Raw genomic sequence first — 26281 nt, forward strand, 5'->3', positions numbered from 1 at the left:
CTCTTACTGGCCGGCAGACAGGAGGTCACAGGTTTGACCGCTGCAAACATACCACTCGCCAAGCCTTATTTTGTCTAATGCATTTTTATGTATTTGAAAATACAAACTGTGCCTTGTCACTGTGTCCGCACTCTAAAAAATGTCCATAAGTAATAACAAAAATAAGCTGTGTTGTAAATGAATAGCTGCAGATATTTTTACTTATCCGTGTTATAAGTGCAGGCATCAGGCATTATACCAATTTTCTTAAAGATATCAGCCCAATTAATCTTCTCAGCAATTAAACGCTCCATCGCTGCACTCACACAATGTGATAAGATATAACTGTTAATTTTGCATTTCATGCTGTGCACTCAGAGCATCAAGTGGATTCACCACAGTCTAACTGCAATTGATATTTTTTTTATTTAAAAGTCAATATTGATTCTGCTTTTGAGTTGTTGGAGTTCTTACAATTTTTTCTAACTCCTCTTTCCTACAACTTCATGAATTTCTGTTGTATAATCTTACAAACGTGAGAACTGATTTGCCTTTAGAAGCAGTTTTGCTTTAGATTTTGAATGACAGTTTTTTTCCAACAGTAGTATGAAGTGACCACAATCTCATACCCTGATAGAGGTCACTTCATATCCAGTCGATGATACATATTATTACTGGTTACTCCACACTGGGTGCATGTCTTTGTAGATGTAACAGCAGCTGTCACCTCCTTCCATCTTCATCACTCTTCGCTCTTTCCGTACTATTTGACACAAGTCTTGCGGAGGTGACAAAAGAGGTTAGCTGTGTTTTAGATCTGTTGTGGGGACTGGCCTGTCGCAGAATTTCCTAAATACGTTTTTTCTCTTTCCTGTCAAAATTTCCATAACCAAACCATCCGTCTTTTAGATACAAGCTAATTGTTCTGTCTTTGTCCTGCCTTCACTTTCCTGCCTGCATATGTGCCATTGTTGAAGAAAATGTAAAATGTCGTCCAAATGACCAAAACTTTACTGTAAAGATCAATTAAATAAACACTAGATCGTAATATAAAACAAAAGTCTGTTTTTCCATCACATGATTTATATCATTTATAATGTAGCCTAGTTTTCACCATGCTGCCGCAGTTGATGCAAATGCCTTTCAAGGCTGCTTGTGACATCAACGTGAACATAATATATGAAGTGAACTCACACCGAGTGAATTAGAGCTGTTCCAATACTTTCTTCATTCCTCTCTCTCTTTCTCTTGTTTTATTATTCTGTCTCTCTCCTGGCTGTCTTTAGAACATGCTGAAATTGCTCCTGGCCTATTTTCAACTCCCTGTATCCTCCCTGAAGATCGCAGAAGTGGGCTTTTCCACTGTGTTCTTTAGCTTTACCTTATATCTCGTCTTTCCAAACTCCTCAGCATGACGCAAGTGAAGTAGATTTCTTTTCTATGCTGTTTTATCAAAGGACTCCAGCTGGGAAGTATTTTCTACCGCTGTCCTTTGTCTTTCTTTTTTCTCTGTAAATATCTAAAATTGGAGAAATATGGATAATTGGTGGGTACGGACATTCACCAGTAAATCATGAGTGTGTTATGTAATGTCCAGTTCCCTCCCTAATGCACATAACTTTTGTTTGCGGATCACTGGAATTTGGAGATGACTGTCGTTCCACTTAGCTAGAAGTCATCTCTGTCCTCCTGCCAGCCATCAGCGTTGTTAACACTGCAGCGCTCCTTGCCAAAGTACTTCCACAGATGGCTCAATGAAGCACTCTGCCTTGTTCTCCTGTTTATTCAGCACTGCTCATCCCCATAATGAAATAGCTTCATTACAGCAATTTGCACTCATTCAGCATTCTGGGAGAGCGTGCAGATGCTCAAGTTGCACCGGTAAGCGTATAGGAAATGAGCTCGTCCCACTCCTCAAACACCCAGCAGTCATTTAGATAACATGGCAACCTCACCAAATGTGTTTGTCAAATTACATATTTAGGCAAGCGGTGTGGCTCATCCTCTCCGTCCTCACAGACACACACCCAGTTACACACATGTACACTTATACTCTTGTGCACTGGAGCTGAAAGAAAAACAGTGACACAAGCACTGAAGATGTTTGGTATGTTGCAATACACTTTGGTTTCTCCTGACCCCTGTAAATTACCCCTTGCCCATTTAACAGATGCATTAAACGTCTGTGTCTTTAAATTCAAGTGCTCCAGTACCACTCTTTCTATAGAAATACATAGAGTTCAAAAGACTTTCTCCTCAGCATTACATCTATATGAACATGGCCTATGTGGGTATGTATTCAGACCAGAGTGATTCCTTATCTGCCTATCCTGGCCTACTGGATGAGTGCAACACTTTCACAGGAATACTATGAAAGACTGTGTGTTAGTGCCTGCCTTTAAAGAAATGACTCGGCCCTAAGATAGCAGCCATTTCTAGCCTAATAAAGTTTAAAGCAAAATAATTAAAAAATACAAAGTACCAATAAGGATAGCTGTGCAAACCTCTTAATGTGTATGAAAGAGAGATGCCTACTGAATGAAACACATTTGACATGCATACGTTGTTCCTCTGAGAAAGATGGTCTACTCTTTTGGACTGTCTAAACTAGTATTAGAGAGCCATTTCTAAGTACCATTATTAGTTAAAACCTTGGTTTGCCCTTCAGGGAATATTGAACGTGTAAGACCAGATGACTCAAGGGAGTACCCCGTCTTTTATTACCATAAATCATTTGTTTCAAGTGACCATATATCACAGTGAACTTAATTAAGATATTGGCTCACCTTTGTTATGTTCAGCCATACAGCCTGGCTGAGAACTATAAACCACAATCCAAATAATCCACCTCACAGCCTCAGTAATGATCTCCTTACCTGGTCTCACCGCTCTTGACTTGATATATCCTCTCGGAATGTATTCTTTGCGTCATTTCACCGCACTTCAAAGAGCTGTGAACTTTTGTCGCAGTACATTGTTTTCAAAGGTAACACAATAGAAGAATAGTGTGAGGTACAATCTTACACGCACAACAAAGTGAGTCATTCTCTGAATTTCTCTCTGCCAGCTCTCACTCTGTTGCTCCATTCATCTCCTGTCACCTGGTTGACTTCTCAACACTGTTCTGAGCTTCAGTCATTGAGCTTTATTATGTTCAAGATGGTCAAAGTATGACATTTTTAGTAATTTTCATCAGGTTTTGTTCAGTGTCCTTTTATTTTGATATTTATCACATCCTCTCTTGATACATTTGACAACACTTTTGGTCATCTGAAATGGTGCTGCCTTATTTTTAGCACACACAGACACAACCACATGGGAAATATTTGCATATTTATGGGTTTTTTGTTAACCAGCATTATGCTCTTGTTACTGATTCTGGCATCCAAACAGTGGCTTGGAATATTCCCATCCTTAGTATTCAGTCTTTGCCCTGATGCTGCTCTCACCCTGGAAAGTAATTTTCACATTTCTTAAAGGTCATCCAGACTCTGCTCATGTAAAAGATAAAGCTTCACTTGTCTCCGCTTCCTGTTTCTATAAACAACCAGGAAATTGAAAGTAATAATTCCTGACAGGATGGCAAACCTGTCTGAGACGGAATTGTTTCCATGACATTTCAGTATCCTTTGCAATCCTTCTATCTTTCTTCTGCAAATATAATTTATCTTCGCCCATGTGGATGGTGCAGACTTGTGTGACCATCTGTATTTAAATATGATCCATTCATTCTCAAGTGAGCTCTGTTCCTCATCACAACATCTGAGGATCAGGATGCTCTTTGATCCTAAGGAGCGTAGTGAAGAGCCCGTCTTTGTGTTAACTGTTCACTGTTGAGAACACTGCAGGGCCAACGGGTAGAATCTAAAGTTTATTGGAAAAGATAAAAGAGTTTGAGGAGTCTTAGCATTCAGCACAGTTATACCACATACATTTTCCCATCAGTATTTCTGTTCAGCCTTTCTGTCACACCAACGCAAAATCTCCCACCTGATATTTTAATATCCTGCAATCTGCTTGCAAAGACCTATTTATCCTCTCCATGGCTTTCACGCATCCTAAAAAGACAGCAGGTCAGTTTGAGTTCGATTAGAGATGACATGCTACGCAAGAATGAGAGTGACAATTATATAAATGAAAAGAGCTCGGAAACAAATGATGACAATATCACTGCTGATGCTGGCCGTGTGACAGACAGCGCAATCGTTATTACGTTTTTCTTCCCCTACTAGACGTTTTGATCAGTACTCGGCAGACTGTGAAATAAGCAATGAGTAAGGGAATGACTGCATGTTGGGAAGACAGACTCAGGAGATGGCTTTGTGATGGCCCGAAAGTGCCAGAGATGCACAGATTTTAACGTGAAACTTCTTTATTCAGCATTTTCACCTATTTTAATGACCTGGTCTGTTTGTTTTTGAGACCTCTGCAGATAATTTGGCTCCTCATAGAAAAACGACCTAAACTTAGATGCCAAAGGAAGAAAGTCTTTCGAAAGATCCACTAAGATAAAATGGTTAAGAGTCATTAAACAATGAAGAGAGTAACAACAGTGCATGTGACCATTAAAAATGTGTGATGATAGACAACTAGTTCATGCTGTTGAGTAGCAGCAGCAGGTGCTATTTTCTCCCAGCTGGACATTGAATGAACCAGTGGAAAACCCTGTCATAGTATGACCTATTACACTTCAGCTATGACGTTTGATACAGATGAAGGTGTCTAATAACAGTTTTTGCACTATTGTACTTTACTTGTTCACTTACTTCTTAAAGTTAAACTTGGAAAATAACAGATATTAAGGTTTAAAAGACATTATGTCTGTAGCAGATGGATTGTAGAAAACATTATCTGTAAAAACTAAATTTTGTTGTACTGTTGCCTCAAGTTAAAAGAAAAAAATGTGGTTCAATGCTGAGATTAAATGATTCCAACTTTAGCTTCCTGATGGAGAGTTGTCTTGCAATTTGTGTGCCCTCGGAGGAACTTGGATTCCATTTTTGCTGTCTCCATATGTTTAGCATTTGGGGTCCAACATGAAGGCTTGTGGATGGGCCTGGGGCCTTTTGCATTGTGGCAGATGGTGGATTATCCAAACAAGCGGACAAATTACCTCGGATTTCCCTCTGTGCCTGGGCACCATTCAGCGCAGCAGAGGGCCCAGCAGCCAGACCTGCCAACAGGGGGTTAGCTGGGACCGCGGGCCGCTCGCACACGGCCCGTCTCACTTCCTGGCATCTTCACTTTCCCCCTGTTACCTTCTTTCCCATTTTTCACTCTCGGCTCTTACTCAATCCTTTTCCTCTTGGCGAAGTCTCAGTCAGCACAAACGGATCTAGGAGTACTTTTGTTGCCACACGATGCTTTGTCTTTCTGCTTCAGAGTGAGGTTGTTCACGGCCTTGAATTGTGGAGGATTTGAGCTGTACTGTGCAGATGGACTTATTTTGATTGATCCCATCTCCCCTGTCCTTGCCACTGAAGGAGAATGAAGCAATTATATGATAAGAAAGCCAACACATGCCCCTTGTTCAACCAGTATCTATTGTAGGGAAAACAATAAAAGCAAGTTAGACGTGTCATTAGTTCTGCTGGGCTCCATTTTTTAGGGGAGACACACACAAGGCTAATCTTGTTTAGCCCATAATAGTTCTAGGAAGCCATGTGTCACCTTCCAGAAAATGTTCAGGACACTCAATCTACCGTTGTCATACAATGGACCTTGATGGTGATAAATTACGCTTTTAGGACGTGAGTCTTAAGTCTTAATAGTGATCAAACGGCTCTTTCCTAATTAAATTGAGCTGCAGACATTACACGCTCCATGTAAGTGTATCAGCACTGACGATTTTCTGTGCTCTTCTCAAACAGACCCCGAATGGTTGATGACTGTTATTAATGAAGCCTGCTAATGCAAGCAGACAGCCATTCAGATGTAACCATTTCAAGGGAACAAAACCGTAACAGTGGAATAATCCCCCTCGTCCACAACAACCGCATTATCTATTTCGTTCCTTTCATGTTTTTATTCATGAGTTCTTTGGAGTCGTCAATATTTCTCTGCCGCATCCGCTCCTCCACTCCTCACGTCCTATCAGGACTCACTCCTGAGCTGAGCTCCGGGTTTCGCCGGCTGCCAGCGGAAAGGTCAGCCATCATTTAGCCGCAAGAAAACGTGTTTGCTGGTGTCACATCCTCCACTGTTTGTCTAAAAGAATTTACACAACAGCAGTGGAAAATGTCAGCACATAGGGATGATTATCACAAGACACTCCTGACATTATTCTCGTCTACCTTGCTTGTGAGTTAGAGGAATTAACAGAGAGCAGCCTCTGAACAAACAAGCGCAGTAAGAGATGAATCATGCTGTTTTCTTTTGAAATGATCAGTGTATAGTCGGCAGAGAAACTTCCTATTTTGCTTGGCTCTTGTGTGTAAGAAAAAGTGACACGCTCTGGAGAATCTGAGCCAGAAGACAGTGGCCCCTCCTGTTCCTGACAGGATCCTGGTAGCTTCCTATGTCTCAGCAGGAAGTGCAAGAAGTCAAAGTTTCAGTCTTTAATCTCCACACCCACAGGACTAGAGCCTCTGCCTTCTCCATATGTTTACTAGGGAGTCTTGTATGCTCCTTGAAAAAGTCTGCCTTCATGTTTGTCAGCTTGTGTCTCTGTCTGTCTCGAATTTCACACACACACAGAGACATATATAGCTGAGTAAACTCACAGTATAGACTCCAAAGTCCTTCTCTGCATAAATCAAAAGTCTTTTACACTCTACCAGAGATGGCAAACATACCCCCGCCCTCTCCCTTTTCTTCATCTGCCTAATTTCCAGTCAGACCCTAAGAGAATCCTTCTCAAGTATTTAAGTTTTAAGTATGTTTTATTCATCGGAGAAAACAGAGAACCAGAGTTAGAATTACACTTGTCAGAGGTTAACAGCACAACTGCGCATAGCAGAGAGATTATGACTGTTCGACATTCAGCCACCTCACCAGTGAGGAATCCTGTGTGTGTGGGAATCCTGTGTGTGCTCGTGTGTGTGTGTGTGTGTGTGTGTGTGTGTGTGTGTGTGTGTGTGTGTGTGTGTGTGTGTGTGTGTGTGTGTGTGTGTGTGTGTGTGTGTGTGTGTGTGTGTGTGTGTGTGTGTGTGTGTGTGTGTGTGTGTGTGTGTGTGTGTGTGTGTGTGTGTGTGTGTGAGAGCACACTCCCTGAAGAGAGCGGATGAGCAGCAGTCTAGGAGGGAGGCAGCAGGTGCAAGAATGTGTTAGCAGCTCTGAGCGGGATGGGTTTTGTCAGCCCACTCTTGGCCAACTTTAAGGAGGAGGCTGAGGGTGTATCATTGCGTTGGTGTTATACGTACTTGCTGTACGCAAGTGAAGGGAGGGTTGGCAGCCCCTGGTAGGCTCCTTGTGTCATATGCACATTCCAGTTAATCTGTGCCCTCTGACGTGCTCTTGTAACTACAGGCCTCGTATTTGTGTATCCCGTCTGACCCTTCTTTAGCATAGACTAGTATAAGTGTAGTCGCCCACACAGCTGGAGGAGGAGAGGAATCCAGAAGCCTTCCATTTGCTTCTCCTCTCACCGACCAAATACCAGGCTAACAGCAGATACGCAGCCTCATGAGACCCTGACCTGGTATTTTAGAGCTCAGTAATGGATGGTTTTCCTCTACAAGGTGGAGTTTTTAGTACGTGTGTATCTCTTTGTGGGTGCGTGTACGCATGCGTGTGTGAATAATTATAGTAGAAAATGAGCGGTGTGCTGTTCCCTCTGAAAACCATGACGTATATGAGTGAGATGGCTTATATCAACAGGGGCATTCCTTCATGAAACATGCTCGGCAGCTGCTCAGAACCGTGCGATAACACACGCCCTGCCCTCGTGACAGAATGAGCTTCATTATGCTCAACGGTCGGGCTCTTTGTGTTTTGCTTGCATTCGGATTTTGAGAAAGAGATCTTGGCAATGGAGGAAGCATTCCTGCTGAGGTTGAAGGAGGCAGCCAAACCAGAGTGAGGATGAATGCACCCCTGAGGGAGCGAGTGGATGCAGCGGGGGAATGAAACTTAGCAGGGTACAGCGGTACAGCATGTTCACCGCCTGCAATGGCTCCCTCATCTACCTTTATCATTATACAAATAACGTGCCAGTTTTTCTTATTAGTTTTTAGAAATATTTCCAAACCCATGCATTTTTATCACTTTGCATTTGAATGGCCAAGACTTAAGGACCTGAGCACTTTTCCTGACATGTATCGTCACATTAAATTCTCCTGCTAAGTGGCGTGATCCATAACTTGGCACTCTCATCAACCCTCCGCTGTTTCCACAATGACTGCAGCAAGTTATTGGATCCGGGAAGAGGATGAGGCAAAGATTACTCATTCAGCATCATGCTTTTTTATTGGCTTGAGTGTTTTTATAGGATTGGTTTTGACTTTTAACTGCTGGGTGCAAAGATACGCCATGGGGCAGGGTCATGCAACTTCCAAGCCCGATTCCAGTAAGATGTTAACAACTATCCTGCATTAGTGACACGACCTTTTCCAAAACACTGCACTGGCAGAGATCTTTCTCGAAAGCCGTAGTTTCATTAGTGGTGTTTTTGTGGGACTCGGGCTATAAAAGTCAGTGGTGTGCTGATGGGTGTTTGGCAGAGTTTCCCACTACCCAGCTATAGTTGCTGTAGCTGCCTGCGAGGATGGTGGAGAAGCCCACGTGGCACGCTGCAGCCACATGTCTGGGGCCCAGCCAAAAGAGAGGCTTCATAAAACTCGGATATGGGGCCTGGCACAGCAGAAACTGACACAGTGTTATTATTGTGTAATCCTTTTTCAGCTGTGAGCACTAATGAGGCAGAGATTTCCGTCTTATACCAATTCTTTCTTTTGACAAAGTTATGTGCCCTTTTACATTTAATATGTTATTTTTAACATTAGTATAAGGATATGATGAGGCTGAGTTATGATTTATGGTGTAAGATAGATGAGTTGTATTATTCTCACACGTTTTATGAAAATAAAAGCTAGTTAATGGTTAACAAACTGTTAAACAACATGACTACTCTGTCTGTTTTGTTTGGCTTGTTAGCAGGATTACACAAAAATCCACTATCGATTTCGATTAAATTTAGTGGAGGGCCAGGGGTTGACCTAAAAAAGAACCGATTCAATTTTGTTGCAGATCTGGATCAAGAGAGCTAATGCAAGTTTTTTTTTTACACTTTCTTTACATTTAAGATACATTTAAAATTGCTAGATAGGGCATTTTTTAAACTATTTTGTTGTTTTCTCACTGGATAATTCATTGATCATAATGAAAAAATCAGGGACTGATATTTATGAGTGTGTGCAATTTGGTGCAGATCAAAATAAAAATCCAAATGTAAATGTGGCTTCATAGTTGGGCCTTGCCAGAGGTATGTGCTCTCAAAGTGCCCTTGTAGTAATATTATGTTTTATAAAAAACTAAAAATGTAATGTCTGAAAACAAACGAGTATTAAAAAAAAGGAAGAGACATCAAACCTCTGCTACAGATCTGTCCTATTGGCACAAGAAATCACGGTCTTCATTCAAATTAAATATGGCAAAGCCAGGACTTCCTTTATAGGTTTGTATGGGGCTAGCAGTACTTAAACCTGAGGTCACTTGATAAGGCAAAAATCTTTAACACTAAGTCCCACACACCATCAATCAGCAATCTCTAAACCAGTCTCCATGCTGCTGTATAGGAACAGCTGTAATGTATATAATGCTCCATAAGAATGGCAGAATACTGCAGGGGCTGTTAAAGGATTTGCTCATTAGCCAGTGATGGAACTAGCTTAGTCAAGGTATACGTTGCAGCTTGTTTTTGTACGGGTAATCAGTTTTGTTGAGCTCATTTTCTACAGTGCACCCTCGGGGTCGATTTGAATTAATTGTTGAGTCGTCTGGAGTTTTTGTTGTATGTTTTACTCGTTAAGGAAAATGAGCTCACCTTTATGGGACTGTTCTTTGTCGAGTGTGAATAAAAAGAGTTGTAGATATGAATTAGAAATTCAGTTTGGAAAGAGGCTGAGCTGATGATGTACTCACATTGCCAGAGGGATTTGTGTTTGCTTTATTTTCTTTGTCTATGTTTTATGTCACCGTAAGAACATATCACTGTTGAGTAGTTTACTAGTAAATCAGCCTCGGGTGGCCAAACAGCATAAATTCACACCAGCAGTGAAATGTATTCCTTATCTTTTCAGCCAAAGTGACATCGCCTCTGTTTTTGTGTCTGTTTTTGTCCTGTTTACTCCTCGGGGGCAGGTGCTCTGCAGTATTGATCTGTAAGCTCTCATGAATTTTAAAACCGTTTGATTAACAGCGGGCCATGAAAAAAGCTAATGAAATTTCAGAAACGCATCCCTTGTAAAAAATTATGCATCATCACATGCAGTGTTGTCAAATATTGACTTAAATGCTGGCAAGGGATCTAGAATTTTGATTTTGATACTGTGTGACAAATAGCTCATGAGAGTAAATGAAGGTCAATGCTATAAGACAACGTTATTAATGAATACATCTCAACAGAAAAGGTTAGATGAAAACAAAATTGATCCATCAAAATGAGATAGATCAATTAGCACAGGCAGGATTTAATAATAATAGCAGGCTAGATGTTTGGATCCATTTGATTTTATCTGTGTCAGTTGTATCACACTTGCAGCACATTACTGCTTATGAGAGATGCCAAAAGGTTTTTCATTCTCTGCCATGTCTTCACAACAACAATGGCACTGGAAAAAAAGTATCATGCAAATGACCATCTGCTCTCTTTGTTCATTCTTCCAGTCTGTACTGTAAATAGACAGGTCTACACTATGATGCACCTGCGTGGAGCTCAGTTAGCATATTTGTGCCAACTGGTTGGCATGTTGGTGAATAGATGAAAATGAGGAGATGCTGCAAGAGGACATATGAGGATGTTTTCTTTCTCTAACATCAAGTTTATGCATGTTTGCTTGCATCCATCTATCTGGTGTTTTAATGGCAGTTACACAAATGTCTGCTTACCTCAATCTTGTTTGTAAAGTTGTCGCACTATTGCTAGAGCGTATTTCATATGCTTACTCTGCACTGGTCCATCTGACCTGTCAGAGTCAATCAGGTCGAATGGGGATGAGATGTCTGACTGGACTCCAGAAGCTTCTCTGCAGGCTCTCTTTTGTGTGATCTAATGGAAGCTGAAGAGGACGGACACACACAGACGCACACACACAGACGCACACATACAGACACACACGCAAAGGCACTGCAGACTTTCCTGTGCCACTCATTAGGTACAATACAGAGACACGGACCCCAGTGGACAGACATTGTTTCGACTGCAGTCAAGGGGTGAAACTTATCACATTCATTATTATGCACAAGGCTTTCATGTTTCTCTCTGTCTTTCGCCCAGTGCATGTGTGAATAAAAGCTAATCTGGAGTAAACAACAATGCCAGCCATAGCCAGACACTTATACGCTGAGGTTTTAATTAGTCTGTGTCTAATTGTTGTATCTCATATCTGATAGTTGGGCTGGATGCATTGGTCGTCAGAGTTGGAGCAATTTGTCTGGCTGCATTTTCTGTACTTTTTATAGAAGTGCAAGCTCAATAATATTCTGCTGTGCTATGGCCAACAGAAAGACAATGATTCAGCAGTTATAAATTGCTGCTGCTCTCAAATAACAAGTTATTTTTTATTTAAAAAAATTATATATTAATTTTAGTAAGACAGATTTCCTTCACTATATTAATATTTCTTCTGAAGAAAATCAAGTCTTAAGAAAGGCCATCTTTATGTGAGCAAAGGACATGAGTTGCCTTCAATAATTTTAAATGGTAAACACCATATTTTGTCAAAGTCATGACGTCTATCAATTGATTGAAGACAGAATTTGCATTATCATCACAGCTTGTTCGTGCAAAACAGTGTGACAGTTAAACAGTCTTCAGATTGAAAGAGAAGTTCTCTTGTGTGCGATAGAACTGCATTGATGCCACTTTCTGGTTTGTGAAAACAACAGAAACTCTGAGGTCGGAATGTCTGCGTGAACCGTAACTACTGTATGGATTTGTGAGCACACTGCAAATAGCACTACACACACCTATACAATGCAGCACTGGAGAAAACACCTACTCAGGGTGTGTAAAACATGTTTTTTGATTCTTATGAAACTGTGGTGGGACAAATTAGAAAATGGTTGTGATAATTAATAGGGAATAGTGATTCAAATATACTTTATCTATACTTTTGCTACTCAAGTCTCTGTATTCCCTGACCTAACTTCTTTGTAAAACATCCAGCCTTGACCTCTACTCTCTTCTGAAAGGCTGCTAGTGTTTCTCATTGTTTAATCTGTAGGTGTTCAAGTTGTGTTTTATTCGCTGTGACGTGGGATCAGATCAAACACAGTCATGTAAACACTGTTAGCAGCTTACCTGATAATCCATCCTCACTGTATTTACCCTCTCCACGTACGGTCATGTGGGGAGCGCTTATTCATCTGAAGGTCAAAACAGCACGCACGAAGAGAGAGTTCCGAGGTCACCTTTGTGTAACTATTTGCATTGCTGGAGCTGTTTAAATGCACGTTTTCCCTCAGGAGGTGCACGTCTTCAGGACTGGAAGGATTGGTAAACAGGTCACAAGGCTGCCCCAGTAGAAGTAGCCATCTCGTATAAAGGGAACAAATCAATACCAAGCGTTCCAGCGTCTCCCTATCTGTCTCCCTTTCAGCCTGAAGACGCAACCTTTTTATTTTTGTCATAATGAGTTCTTCACTGTTTCAAGAAATTGCAGTATATTTTTTTCCTAATTTGCTTCCTCATTTATCTTCTTTCCCTGCTTAAAAATCCTTTATGAGCCTTAACTTTGAAGTTTAGGAATAGTAAGAGTGGAACTCATGGGGTGTATTTGTAAAAGCTGCTGCAGTTTGAACTTGCCGTTACATTACGAAGAGTAAAACTTGGGTTATACAAAGTGCAGGTTGTGCAATATTGCAACAAGACAAGATGTGCTGCTGTCCTCTGTTTGTAACCCAGTTTGTGAATAAAATATGTCAGCGTTTCAGTGCGCATCCGTCTCCGCTAATGAGAGCTTGCCCAAGGAGAGTACACCGACTGTGGGCTCCGCTCAGCGTGGAGGTGATAGAACTTAATTTCCCTCGGATTTCTCAGCGGCGGCTCGTGTCTGCATTGTTGTGCTGCGTGGAGAGATTATCGGATTATCACACAATAAGGAAAAATGTTGAAGAGAGGAAAAAAAGCAGGAAGACTTTAAAAGGATGAGATTCTCTTCACTCGCAGGAAAGGCAACTGTTTAAGTGTGTGTGTTGGCTTTGTTTAAAAAAGATTTATTAACAAGACACCAAGACACTGCTTGCTCAGGCATTTTAACAGGACATTTAAATGACTGCAGTTGCTGTGTATTCATACGTATTTGACCCCCGTCCGACCCAAGGCCTTTGCTACCGCTCTTCCGTTTAGCAATGAATAGGCCTTTTCCTTCACAAGACATCTCTTTCTCAATTTTCCTCTCTTTCAGACAGAGAGGAGTAGAATGAGCAGTCTTGACATCCCCTGTGGGAATGTGAAGGCGGGGGTAGCAAGGGGGGGGGTGGGTCTGCTGACTGTTGCTGGAGGCCTATCACCATTAATGGGCTATTGACCCCCCTTGGGTTGGGGGCATGAAGTGACTATTCATCACAGCCACATCCACGTGTCATCAGACTCCCCCATGTCCCCCCCCTCCGCTGCAGCCACACAGGCAGATTAGGCATCACGACAGGAGGAACGCATCTTACCTCTCTTTCCTCTCCTACCCCTCGCTCTCTCTCCGTTTATCCCCACTCCTCTTACCAGTTCACTTCCCAGAACCAATCCCATCCCCACGCAGCATTCCCATTCAAGCAGTCATACACAACCTGAACTCTGGGTGCACTCTTCTCTAATCCACCACCAGTCTTATCTCGCTCAGGAACAATAGCCACAGAGCAAGCGCAGCTCAGAACCGCAGCCACCAGAGAAATAGCTCCTCTCCCACAAGGCTGTTGGGCCCCTCTGCATCCAACAGCATCAGCCAAGCAGCCTGTCGCCGCTTCCATTAAGTCCTGCTCGCTGCCCGTCGAGAACAGATTCCAGCATCTGTGTGTTTGACTTTCGTCCAAATGGAATTTCTATTTCTGCGGATCTATCGATGTCGTGTCCCATCTGCAGTGGCCTTGTCAGTATACTGATCTACTGCTTGTCTTTTTGTTTGTTCACTGAGATGCTAGGTGAGTTAGCTTGAAGGGCTACTCTGAGATTCATGTAGGATAGACCGACACCTTTACAAGCTTCTGTCCCCATTCATCACCTATTAATGAGCTTTCACTTGAGTCCTTACAACCTGTAACTGCAGTTGCGACCAACATGGGATCAATGGTACGGTCTACACAGTGGCCAGTCATTTATATAGGTGAGGCATTGCCAGTGTTACACAGTGAGAGGCAGGATCTAACCACAGGGAGTCCCTTTACGATATTACATCATCTCACGTTAAACAGCAAAATCCAGCTAATTAGTCATTACTGAAAGCCAGACTTGGTTAATTAGCGATCTTTTCAGCAATCACAGGAAACGCCATTCCTTATTAAGCTGGTCTGTGTTTTGGACCTGACCTCAAGCTGTGTCTAAAAGGTTGAATTCAACTTTTGTTATTGGGCTCCAGTGTGGAAGATTCTGCTGGAGCCATTGGTAGCAGCATAATAGAGTATACACAATTATGTTGAATTATTATGCTTATCTATCAACGTAGGGAGGAGGTCCTCTTCCACAGAGCCCGCCATGTGGCCCTACTGTGTTTCTACATTAGCCAAGAATGGACAAACAGTGGCTCTGTTGTGACTCAACTCAGTAAATCTAGTTAACATTTATAAACTGCGTTTCTTTGGACAGAACCACTCAGTCTAAGCGAATCTAGTCATGTCATTTCAGTAACCATAACTGCAGCTAACTGTGCTGACCACAGCAGAGCCGAGGCTCATTCAGAAGCTGGATACACTCACTTCCTCACTTTGACGCTGCTCATTATCTGTGTTTAGGTTGAGAGGATTTTAATTACCGGCATTTTTTGTTTAGCGAACATCTATCTAGAAGATGAAGTAGATGGACTGACTGAATTACTCCTGTAACTGACAGCAACAATAAAGAGCCAACATCAGCTGACCTTTTTATAAATGTTGTCATGCAGCCGTCATGTCTTTGTAGTTTCTCTCTGCTATTTTGTTGCCACCTTTTGTTAAAGTCTCAGTGGTTAAGATGAATTTAATCGTACTTTAGGCAACTAATCGGTCCACAGAAATAGTGTAGCGAAAAAGACATAATGCATTAAAACTTGAGCATTCATCTGTCTTTCACATTGTATACTTTTTATTTGTTGATTGAAATTTGTATTTATTTAATCATAGTTCTTGCTTTCATAGATTATTTTTATTAGATTTTCTTCAGTAGTCAACAATTGTAATTCTTCATAGTTTTCATTAACAAAATTGATGTTGAACTTTCAAGTGCGTTCATTAGCTGCTGGAGATGGAGAGCCTTTGTACTGCTGCGGTTATTTATTATTCTCCCCACTCTCTCATTCTGTGTAAGTCTCCCACTCTCTTGTTCCCATCACTCTCCCCATTTCTGCCGCAGTCTCTTTGTTTATTTCTCCCTCTGTGACAAACTTGCGTCACCTGCCTGTCTTTAATTTTCAAAATGTCCCCATTTCTCTTTTCACCTGCTGTTGCTCTCTGTTGTTTTTTTATCCATCTCCCCTTTTTCCCTCCAACGCTCCCCTCTCTTCCTCTCTCTCTGTCTCTGTTACTCAATTTGACTTGCTTCCGTCATAACCCATATCCCTCTTGTTTTTCTGATTTGTGTACGTTGTCTCTTTAGACTTGTGCTCTCCTGCTCCAGTGGGGGAATGAATCGATATACATGTCAGCTTGTGAGGAAGAAACTCTTCAGCCTCTAATTCCCTCAGGCCATCTAAGTCAAATGGCACATTTACGCATAGACAAGTACACACACCCACACTGGCATGCCTTCACAACATATGTCACTGGCTACACAACTTAACAACTTAAAGTTCTTTATTTTCTTTTTAACATCCTGTCTGGGAACAAATTAATTGCGGTTTGTTTAAAATCCATTCAAGCTTCTTTTAGAAAAGCTCTGAACTCCGGATATTCTCCAGAAATGATCTGTAAGGGTTGTGTGTGAAAACGTAAATGTACAAGTCATTTTCTGCAGACATTCCCTGGAGTTTCTCCTGCCAGCCCTGCTAGAAAAAAATCACTGCAAGCGAGTGGGTCCATGACGTTTCTAACGCGCTGCAGACCAAACTGAAAAAAAACTAAGGAACACAAATATTTCAGATTTGCCATGAACATAGAATAAAGCTTTTTTGAGCATTTTGTTACGAGGACCGACATCGGTTTTAATGCTCTGTAAACAAAAACACAGAATCTCCGCAGCGGAATAAATTTGTTACGTCCTGTCTCTGTCTGCCGTGCCACCCCTCTCTAAAACACTCTGGAGATTTCTGTGTTGTTGTGAACGTGTCAGACTGAAGAATCCCTTGCTGCGTTCTTCATAAGTGAAAAAGCAAACGGCGGAGAATGCCTGGACCCCATTGTGAAGAAATTTTCTGGAGTTCATGTCTGAAAAGGGCTTTGGATAGATTTTGTAATATTATTTCACAGGGGTTGCACAGCTCTTTCGGTCTGCTTTAAAGCGCCACTCAATACATTTTTCTTTCATGAAGTATGGCTTCTAGCAGAAAAGACATTTATAAAAAGCCAAATCCAAAAATGGATGAACCAAGACCCGAAATACTCATCTCTCTGGGCCAAAGCAGGAATACTGTCTCAGCCCTGGCTTCCAGGCTTCCCGAAAGTGTGTGTGTGTGTGTGTGTGTGTGTGCGTGCATGTGTGTGTGTGAGTGACAGTCGGGCAGGCAGAGGCCTCGGAGTGTCCCCACCATAAGCTTGGCACAGTGTGAGCCAGGAGGAAGCAGGAGACAGAGAGAACAAATGGCATGGCGGAGTCTGGTCTGTCTGCAGGAGGCTGATGGAGACGCAGCAGCACACAGACCCACGTCTTCTCCTCACAGATGGACAGACCTGTCATGTGAACAGAAAGACAGTGTCAGTGGCTGGACAAATCTATGCTTATTGATTGCAGACACTGTAAATATCAAATCGAGTTGAAATTGTGGAGGCTGTTAAAAAAGAAGAAATGCTAATTTATTCCCTTTTTGAGTTTGACTATGAGACATGAAAATGTTATCAGAATGAAATATGTGAGCACAAAGCTGGCAGGCTTGATTTGTCTTGGCTTAGAGGAACCATTCTCCCAGAGGTCTGTGGGGAGCAGTTGACGGCAAGAGTCTCCTCTCAGCTCCACTCAGGGAAGCAGAATGACACTCAGTAGTAGCAGGCCGTCACGGGTCAAGGCACAAACACCTTCACTTGTCAGCCAGCTCTTTGACTGATGCACAATACCTGCGGGTGGCCTCTGATACAGCTTGAATCCCTGGATCAACATTTTTTTGCACTTTGCAAACCTGGCCAGTCAAACAGAATGAAACCAAAGCTACAGAAATATGTCATCGCTACATACAAGCCTTTTCTGCGGAGGCTTTGTTAATCAAACCTGCAGCCTTTGTAAATGTGTGTCCTCGTTGGCGGAGCCATTGTCACTGGGCTAGGTTTACTGAAGTACATTTAAGTATTAGCTGTCGTAAGCAGTTCAGCATTTTAGGCATGAGTTTAGTAAATCATGCAGTGATATTGTGACAGTGACAGTGAATGTGTAATTTTCTGTTCCATATTTCACTGAAGCTCATTGTCTGCTGATCAGAAAACCCACTAATATCTGGCTTTTGTCTGCGATGGGAATATAAACAGTCTGCATTCACTCCCGGGTCAGTGGCCACAGGTTTTAAGGGGCTCTGACTCCCATCATCCAATCTGCCTCAAATGATAACGGCTACCATGGTTCAAGATTTTTCTGTAAATGGGACTTAGCTGCGGGAGCAGACAGAGCAAATCCTCGAAGCCTTTGTATTTTCTGGCCATTGTGTTCCTGGGGTTGAAAGTCAATCACATTTATTCCTTCACTTCTGCACAAGAGATCCCCTCAATCAAATCCAGATATTCACTGTGCCCCTGCGAGCGCTTTGCAGCAGCATTGTCTCTCTGGCTCAGTAGGAGTGGGCGAGTGGCAGTCAACAAGGGAGACGGATAAATGTGTTTTTAGTTTGACATATTAGAAGCACAGTCATTGTTTCCTACTTTCTTTCAAGTGCAACCACTTTTTATTGGTTGGCGAGAATGGAAGAGGACAGGAGTGGTCTGGATGAAGAGGGCTTGATGGTCTGGTTACTCTTTTTTATGCAGCAGGATGCGTCTGCCAGGTTGGTTGCAGTTAATGTTTCTTGATTTAATCCAGAGCTCTCTTCCTGCCCTTGTAGAAGCCACGGTAATATGCCCAGAGGCCTCCTCCTGTAGTAAGTGGAACAGGAGCCTCTCTGGATTTATTGCAAAGAATATATTCATCTCTCTCCCACAGGATTAATCTCTCTACTTCATGAACCAGAGAGGAAGAAGATAACAGGCACTGGATCCGTCACTTGTTTCAGAACTTAGCGCTTTTCCTTTACTGCCTGTGATTTTATTTTTTTAGCTCGCATGTGGAAACCGACATTCGACTGAGGCATGCTCTGCAGCTGAGGTTTTATGACAGCCAGTATCTATGTCCTTTCTCATTAGGGAGAAATGGTTTTGAGCTTGAATGCAGCTGTTTGCCTCTCAACAGTGCGCTCCGCTGTCCCCGCACTCATCCTTTTTAGTGGCACTAAACAGATGGTTGCGGTCAGCGCTGCTGCTGCTGCCGCTACATGGCTGTTGAAGCCCGGTTGAGAGCAGCACAATTTTGCAGATTAGCTGTTGCTTAAAATACTTGAAACATCCAGAACTTTAAAAGGACAACAGAGTTTTTGTAGCAACAGTGGATGCCTTGAAATGTTCTTCTTTCCTCCTGGTTGCCCAGCGTGAGTAAATAGGGGGAAATAAATGTTGCTTTTCACGGGCATGAATGAAGGGGGTTGCAAAGGCCAAGTCAACCAAGGCAAAAGAGAGGAAGTGCAGAATCTGGACAGGAACTCCGACATCCGGGGAGGTATGAGGCACATCAAGGGAGGGTGTGGCGCGTGACCTCTCACCCTAAACAGAGGCTAGAGGTCAAAGACGGAAGATTGACTGCAGCTGTGTTGCAACATGCAACCCCGCTGCCATGCCAATCACTGTAATTAGCCTAGACAGATGTGTCCCCACCCACTTTAGCAAACATGCTTTAACAGGAGCTGACAGAATGAAAAGAGTGCAAGGATGGAAGGAAGCAAGGAAGAGAAGGGAGGTTACAAGGAAAGGAAAACTCGTAAACAGCGGGAAGGAAGCCAACAAGGCTCCTATCTCCAAGAACAGGATTCTCAATCCACTGCAGCGGTTTATCGACTGCAGCCTGCTTATATTAAAGCATTCTCCCCACAAGATTTACTCACCACCTCAACCGCCTCACCCTGAATGCCCCCCATTCCCTCCCCTCTCTCCTTTTACCCCTGTAAGGAGCTATTTGTTCTTCTGCTGGGGAGGTAGGACATAATCATGCCGAGATCTCATAATACCACGTCTTTTAACTGCAAAGATCAAAGAGTGCGAGTTTGCCTAATGCAGGATTACGCAGAGATACGGGACCCGGCAGCCGCCTCACCTCGCTCCACCACCACCAGCGTGGTAGCTCCATTAGGCTCTACGCAGTGCTCATTTTTCCGCAAGAGCTCCCCTGGGCCAAGAGGCAATTATGCAGCAGTGTGGCATAATATTTCATCTGCCTCACATTGCATTACTCTATGGTGGTAGCTGGCCGCTAACAGCTTCATGTGGCCCAGGAGGAAGGGTGCAGGCTGCTAACAACTTCATATGAGTGGAAGGGGATTGAAGGGGGGGGGGGAGTTGGATAAGGGGAGAAGAGGAGGGGAGAGAGCTCTCAAGGGCATGGCGCTTCATTAGGAGTCAGGTCGGTTTCACCTCTCCATATGGAGAGTAAAAGGATTCAAATGCATCCAAGTTAAGGTCCAGTCATGTTAAGTAGGTAAAGAAAAACAATAACAGGAATTCAAGCACTTAGTTGATGATTATGAACCTAGCCTACAACACGACATTGAAATGAAAACGTTTTTCAGGAAATCACTTTGAAATGTTAACATGACAAGACCACAAAGACACAGCGAGTTATTCTATATTTCTAAGAAATGCAATTTTTAAAGAATATTGCAAATCTCATATGAATATCTCCCTTTTCAGCTTCCTTTAGAGCAGTGTCCAGAGAAAAAAGCTCATATTCATGATTAGCTATATATTCATGGAAAGTATGATCACAGCTCCATCTACGGACAAACCAGAAATCTCATAATGTCTTTAAAACAGAGAGAACTGGTGCCTGTATCATCAGGGTGCATCAAGGAAGAAGAAAACATGCAGCTCTCATTCTGTAACATGTGACGATTTCAAAAATAAACACCTTTATGCCCTCATTAGTTTTTCACCTGCCACTGTGATAGATATAATCCCCACCACATTAAGAGACTTGTAGCTTTCTGGTCCAGCGATTCTGGCACCGCTCTCTCACTCCCCATCTTTGGATGAGTGACACATGCCACAGAGCAGCTGACAGATTGAGCTTGGAGCTGCTGAGTCCAACATTTTTTACTATTATATTTTTAGTTTAGAGGAAATCTCTGGCCTCCGTCTGGGTTTGTAAAATAATGTGAGTATTGACCATCTTGCAAAATTTGACAGCACTGTAGATGTAGTATGCTGATGCTCTTCAATGGCAGCCCATTCAACACTTTTGTCCAGAAGTAGATATGTTGACAACAGTTGCACAGAATACCATCAGAACTTTCTTAATAGAGTAAGGCTCTTTTTGCAGTTGCACCTTCATCACAATAATTTGTGCCTCATCAGAGATACGGTTCAGTGGATTGTTTGATACGTTAGTTGTTATTTAGTTATTTCATTTATTGACTGGTCGTGGAGTTTAAATTTTCGTTACCACTTTTTCTTAGAAATTTAGAAATTAAAATACTGTCCACACTTTGATTTTGAAATGTCATTAAGCATAATGAAATGCTCAAAGTTGACATATTGTAATGTATGACAGTTACAGAATATTAGCACTGATATCCACTTTGAAGCTCTGTTTGGTGTGTCAAAAAAGGAAATGTTTTCATTTTGAGATTATTTCAATTTTTAATTTGAATTACTTGGTTTTAAAGGGCACTAAATGTTTACTATAGACATGAGTGAGAAACATAGAAACAGGAAACTGGTGCTGTCTCTTCACCTCTGCTCTGTCAGAGCAGGCATGTGTAGCCTGAGGCAAAGCTGTTCACTACTGTTGTACGATTTTGGCTGAATTCACGAAGGTCTATGTGTGAGCTTTAGTCTCAGGTGCCTCTTCCTGACCTCTCTGTCTTCCGTCATCAGTAAACTATCACCTCATGTACGAAACTCCCTTCCTTATCAATCAAACATTCTATCAACATGCACCTTCTACTTCTAGACCACCTCTGTTTGGGGAATTTACACTTGAGATAAAAAAAGTGTCTTAATGCTGTAGTCTGACTGTGTCTGGAATGCGTCCAGCTTCGATACAAGAAACAAACTTGAGGCTCCAGGTCAAATTCACTTTTTTGTTGATTCCTTACAACACATTGCAGCTAATGGATGGCTGTATTAAACCATTTACAACTCATCAACATGATGTATTTATGATTTATATCAATTATCTACATAATTTGTCTTTGACTTAGGTCCATTAGGTGTCAATTCGGCAACCTTCAAATATAGTTTATTACCAGCCACACAACCTGAGTCTTTATAGCTTGGAGAAAAATAAAATGTGAAGCCTACAAGGTGATGTCATCAGCCATATATCCTTTTTTTGTCCCTCAATCAGATATTTTCTATGTAAATATCGTCGCCTGTTAATAGGATTACATTCTATACGTGAAATGTATGCATCATTATTTACGAAATGTGTTCCTCTAGTGTCTCGTAAATTCACCTACTGTCATAAATTCTCATTTCTCATACATGCTACGGAGTGTTGTTTCTTCCATTGAGCCGTTTTCATCAATATTTATGTCAGGCACCCAGCATTAACCACCAGTCTTTCTCCTTGGTCGTAGAAATCCGATCTTCTGGACGAGCGCAGAAGGAAGGATCTGTGAAGCAGCTGCCCTTGTACGACACGCCATATGAACCGGCAGAGAACGGCGGCGACTTGGACCATGAGCGGCCGCGCTGCCCAAGAGAAAGCCGACTGCCCCAGGACGATGAACGACCTCCCGAGGAGTATGACCAACCCTGGGAGTGGAAGAAAGAGCGGATTTCCAAAGCGTTTGCAGGTACGATGATCACTGCAGAGAGACAGTAGGGTGAACTTTATTATACCCAGTCATAGTAACTTTAAATATCCATTGACATAACATGCAACACAAGGAGAAATAGCTCACACAAGCCAGTATCTTACTTTATAGACTAAAAAAAGATTTGATGAAAAATGCCTAATTTATTTTTAAAATGCTGTATTTCTGTATACCTGTTGTTTAACTGTAAGAAAACAAGCTTTTTTAGATCCAAATGAAATCACAATTGATTTTAACTGAAGCACTTAAAGGTGTAAGTTGTGATGTCAAAAGTTGAGCCAGTGAAACTGCTTTTATGTTAAAATTCACTTTATCAATGCCTGCTTTTCAATAAGGGTTTGCTGGTTTCCATTTCAAGATTTTAACACAATAAAATCTGAAACTGTTTCTGCTCTGCTTAACTAATCCAAGCGTCTGTCTTTTTCCAGCTCTAAAAAATATGATTGTTGCTTCTGACAGGCTTGAGGGCTCTGCTGCTACTGCTGCTTTAAACTCTCACACTGTTTTTTCCTTCTGTGTTTAAACACCAGATAAGTTCACTTACAGGTGTCCAGCTGTTTCGATCCAGCTGCTGTCTGTTTAAACTTACAGTTGATATCTGTGCTGCTCGGGGGGAGCATGATTGGTTGTGCAGGTGCATGTAGGTGCAGGTGTTATTCGCTGTGTTTTGGGAGCTTCAGCATGGCTAACACAGCCATAACATCAAACAGGGCTGTTCCTGGACACAATACGGCACAATATAAATATGCAACCCAAATTTAATAAAGAAAAAATATATGCCAAGCCTTTTAACTGAACAAAGAAAATCAGCAACCCTTTATCTCAATCTATTTTTCATGGTCCCTTTTCTCTTTATATTTTTTTCTTTTTATCCTTGACCAGCTCTGCTTTGTTATGACTGCATTAGCTACGAGGGCTCTGTAAGTGGCACTGGATCAGGTCCCCACGGAAGAACGGACTGCACCTCTAAATCCCTCACAGGTACCGGTGGAGATGGGGCTGGGGGTGTGTCTCTTGTCTGTCTATGTATATTCATGTTAGCACTGTGACACTGATGACTTTCCAGCTTGCACTGAACCTTGTGGTGTGGGGTTGACTTGTTACGTAAATCTTAAGCACCTCGGTGAAATATTGCTCGTCACATGTGGAGCTAAGTTGTCAAATGTGTTTGAGCTTTATTGAATTATAAATTAAAATCTCACTGAGTGAGACGCTAAATGAAAATATCGTACAAATACATTTTCATTGTTTGTACATCTTTATTCTTTTATTATAATTTCTACATATATTTTCTTTTTCAAAGTATAGATTGTACATGGCATTTCCATAAAGCTCTGTGTTGTTAACAATTTTTGATTACAATACAGAGATTGACAGCGTAATAATATAATCCCCTATGGTGTATGTGCTGATGGACTCATATAGGGAGTGGGAACTGCTTTAATAATAATAATACATTTTATTTATATCGCACCTTTGATACATAAAATGCAGCTCAAAGTGCTCAAGGTACAAGAAGAACACATTAGCAGTAAAACAAAGACTTTAAAACTAGCAAAAGGTAAAAAATGTTAAAAATATCGATATACTGACAATGGTGTTAAAACCTTTTTTTAATTAAAAGCATGATCATAGAAATATGTCTTGAGTTGTTTCTTATAGCTATAAACAGAAGTAGCTTGTCTGATGTGTGTTGGGAGTTTGTTTATGCCATTTATAAGACAAAAATTCTGTAAGCTCACAGATTCAGTCAGTGATTCATGTTGACAGATGTAAAACATCAAAAATGTATGCTACAAGTTCCAACTAGCCGTGTTCGTAGATTTTAACATTACTATCCAAAACCATCAGAAAAGCCCTTCAAGGTTCTAATTCAGGCAGAATTTCTGTTTAACTGACAACGTGAGCCATAGAGCCTGAAGCCATGAAGCAGAGAGACTGAGATGATGCTGAGGTGGACTCCACTGTAATATATAATATATTTAAATGTGTGTCAAGTCTCTTATGTGGCATTAAATGGTAGCAAGCTCATGAATCTCATTTGTGGGAGAAGAAAAAGAGGCACAAGAGAGTGTTCAGTTTGTACCTGCAGGTGATGTGGGTATGTTTTAATAGCAGCCGTTCTCTTTACTCTTTAAGATAAAGTCAGCTCTAAATGTGTACAATCATTTTAGGCTTGTTTAGAAGAACAGAATTAATGATGCGAGTGATGGAGTTACTGCGATGTGGCAGCAGTTCTGATTTACAAAGAACCCATTTGTGTTTGGACAACCTCCATCAAACTATGACACCTATTTGTATATGGATCCATCACCTCTCTAAGTTTTACTTGTGTTTTTTCCCTTAAGTCCTGTTTGATGTTAACGTCTGTGTATTGTAGCCACTGAGGTCTTCACAGGACTCACGCTGCTCTGCCTCTGCCTGTCATTAGTTAAATAAGGGATGCTGCATTCTTAATCACTTTCCTTCTTGCCCTCATTATTTTCCTGTCAAGCCGCACTCGGAAGAGTTTGTCTAGGGTGCTATTTACTAACGCATCCATCTTACAACCTCCCCAATGAAGGCAGTGTCCCTCTTTTGATGATGATTAATTCAATTTCCATTGGATGGCAAAGCGTTGGTGGGGAATTTGGGAGCTAAGTCTTTAAGTTCTCTTGCAAAGAAGAAAGCGGCAGAGCAAAAATCCCTTTGATTAACAGCACGTCGTCCTCGCTCCTGGTTATGTTTTATTCAGGCAGGAATAATTCCGCTTTACTTTGGAGACAGAAAAGAAAGACGGATGGGAAAGACTTCTGTGGGAACAGCCTTGTCAACAGAGGCTTGTTGGTTTTTGAAACCTGCCGTGGATCCAGACATCAACAGGCTTAGAGAAAGTTTCCCACCTTTCAAGGTTTTTATTCTGTGTGCATTCTGTCTGCACCTGATGCTCTGATCTTTCCTCCACTGTCAAGAAGGTACACACTGCTCCAGCATTTAAATCCACCTGGGAGCCTTCTCTGACAATCCCATAATTCCTCACATCTCAAGTCATACCTGTGTTCTGTGTCTTTCAACTTGGAGTATACTATAATGTCAGACTTTGGCAGGTTACCCTGATCTTGTCCTGAGAAGTTCCATGTTAAACAAAATTTAGATAAATTGAGTCCATGTCGTCTTTGATTATAAAAGTTTTAGCTGCTATATACATAAAAGGAAAGTAAATCAGACTGTCAGGTTGAAGGAACTAATAATCCTGGAAAAGCTGGCAAGAGCAGGCTACACCGATACATCCCACCCCCTCCCATCAGGCCTCTCGTCAAAGCTACGTAAAGCTCTCTGTCTGTTCCATTATACACTTCAGTTTTTCATCTGGTATCTTCTGCAACATTAGCCTGCTCTGCAGCAGTAATGATGTATTTTATGTCTAGGTTTATGCCTGAGCTGATGACGGGAGCAACCCTAGTGTCAGAGAGACAGAATACGCACCAGTGACTGGGAGCAGGGCTGAAAAGCCAGCTGAGCAACCTCAATATTATCTGATGCCCCCGATAAAAAGCTAAACTTGACATTCAAAGGAAGGATTTCGGTCTAAAGAAGAAATTGATGTACGACAAGAACACATTCATAGTGTAATTACTCATACTGCCACAGGGGAAGACAAAGTTTTCACCCCACAGGTTCAACGTCCTCTTTAACAAACAGCAAATGCTCAACATTAACAGAGGCTGCTTTGTACGAGGATTGTTCTACGACTCTTCTTATGTTCTTTATTGTCTTAGGCC

At 41.8% G+C, this 26281-nt stretch overlaps 1 protein-coding gene across 4 annotated transcripts in view; it reads left to right on the plus strand.

The window, feature by feature from the left end:
- Positions 1-26281, plus strand: part of zgc:158464 (uncharacterized protein LOC791139 homolog) — a 98624-nt gene that overhangs the window by 48734 nt on the left and 23609 nt on the right. For 2 of the 4 annotated variants that reach the window (XM_061068093.1, XM_061068094.1), the window contains exons 3-4: positions 22281-22499; positions 23403-23501. In XM_061068093.1, the coding sequence (XP_060924076.1) occupies positions 22281-22499; positions 23403-23501 (318 nt within the window). The remainder of the gene's footprint in view (positions 1-22280; positions 22500-23402; positions 23502-26281) is intronic. The other 2 variants (XM_061068096.1, XM_061068097.1) reach the window with 1 other exon arrangement.

This window comes from Limanda limanda, chromosome 3 (assembly GCF_963576545.1).
Source record: "Limanda limanda chromosome 3, fLimLim1.1, whole genome shotgun sequence".
Taxonomy (NCBI): domain Eukaryota; kingdom Metazoa; phylum Chordata; class Actinopteri; order Pleuronectiformes; family Pleuronectidae; genus Limanda; species Limanda limanda.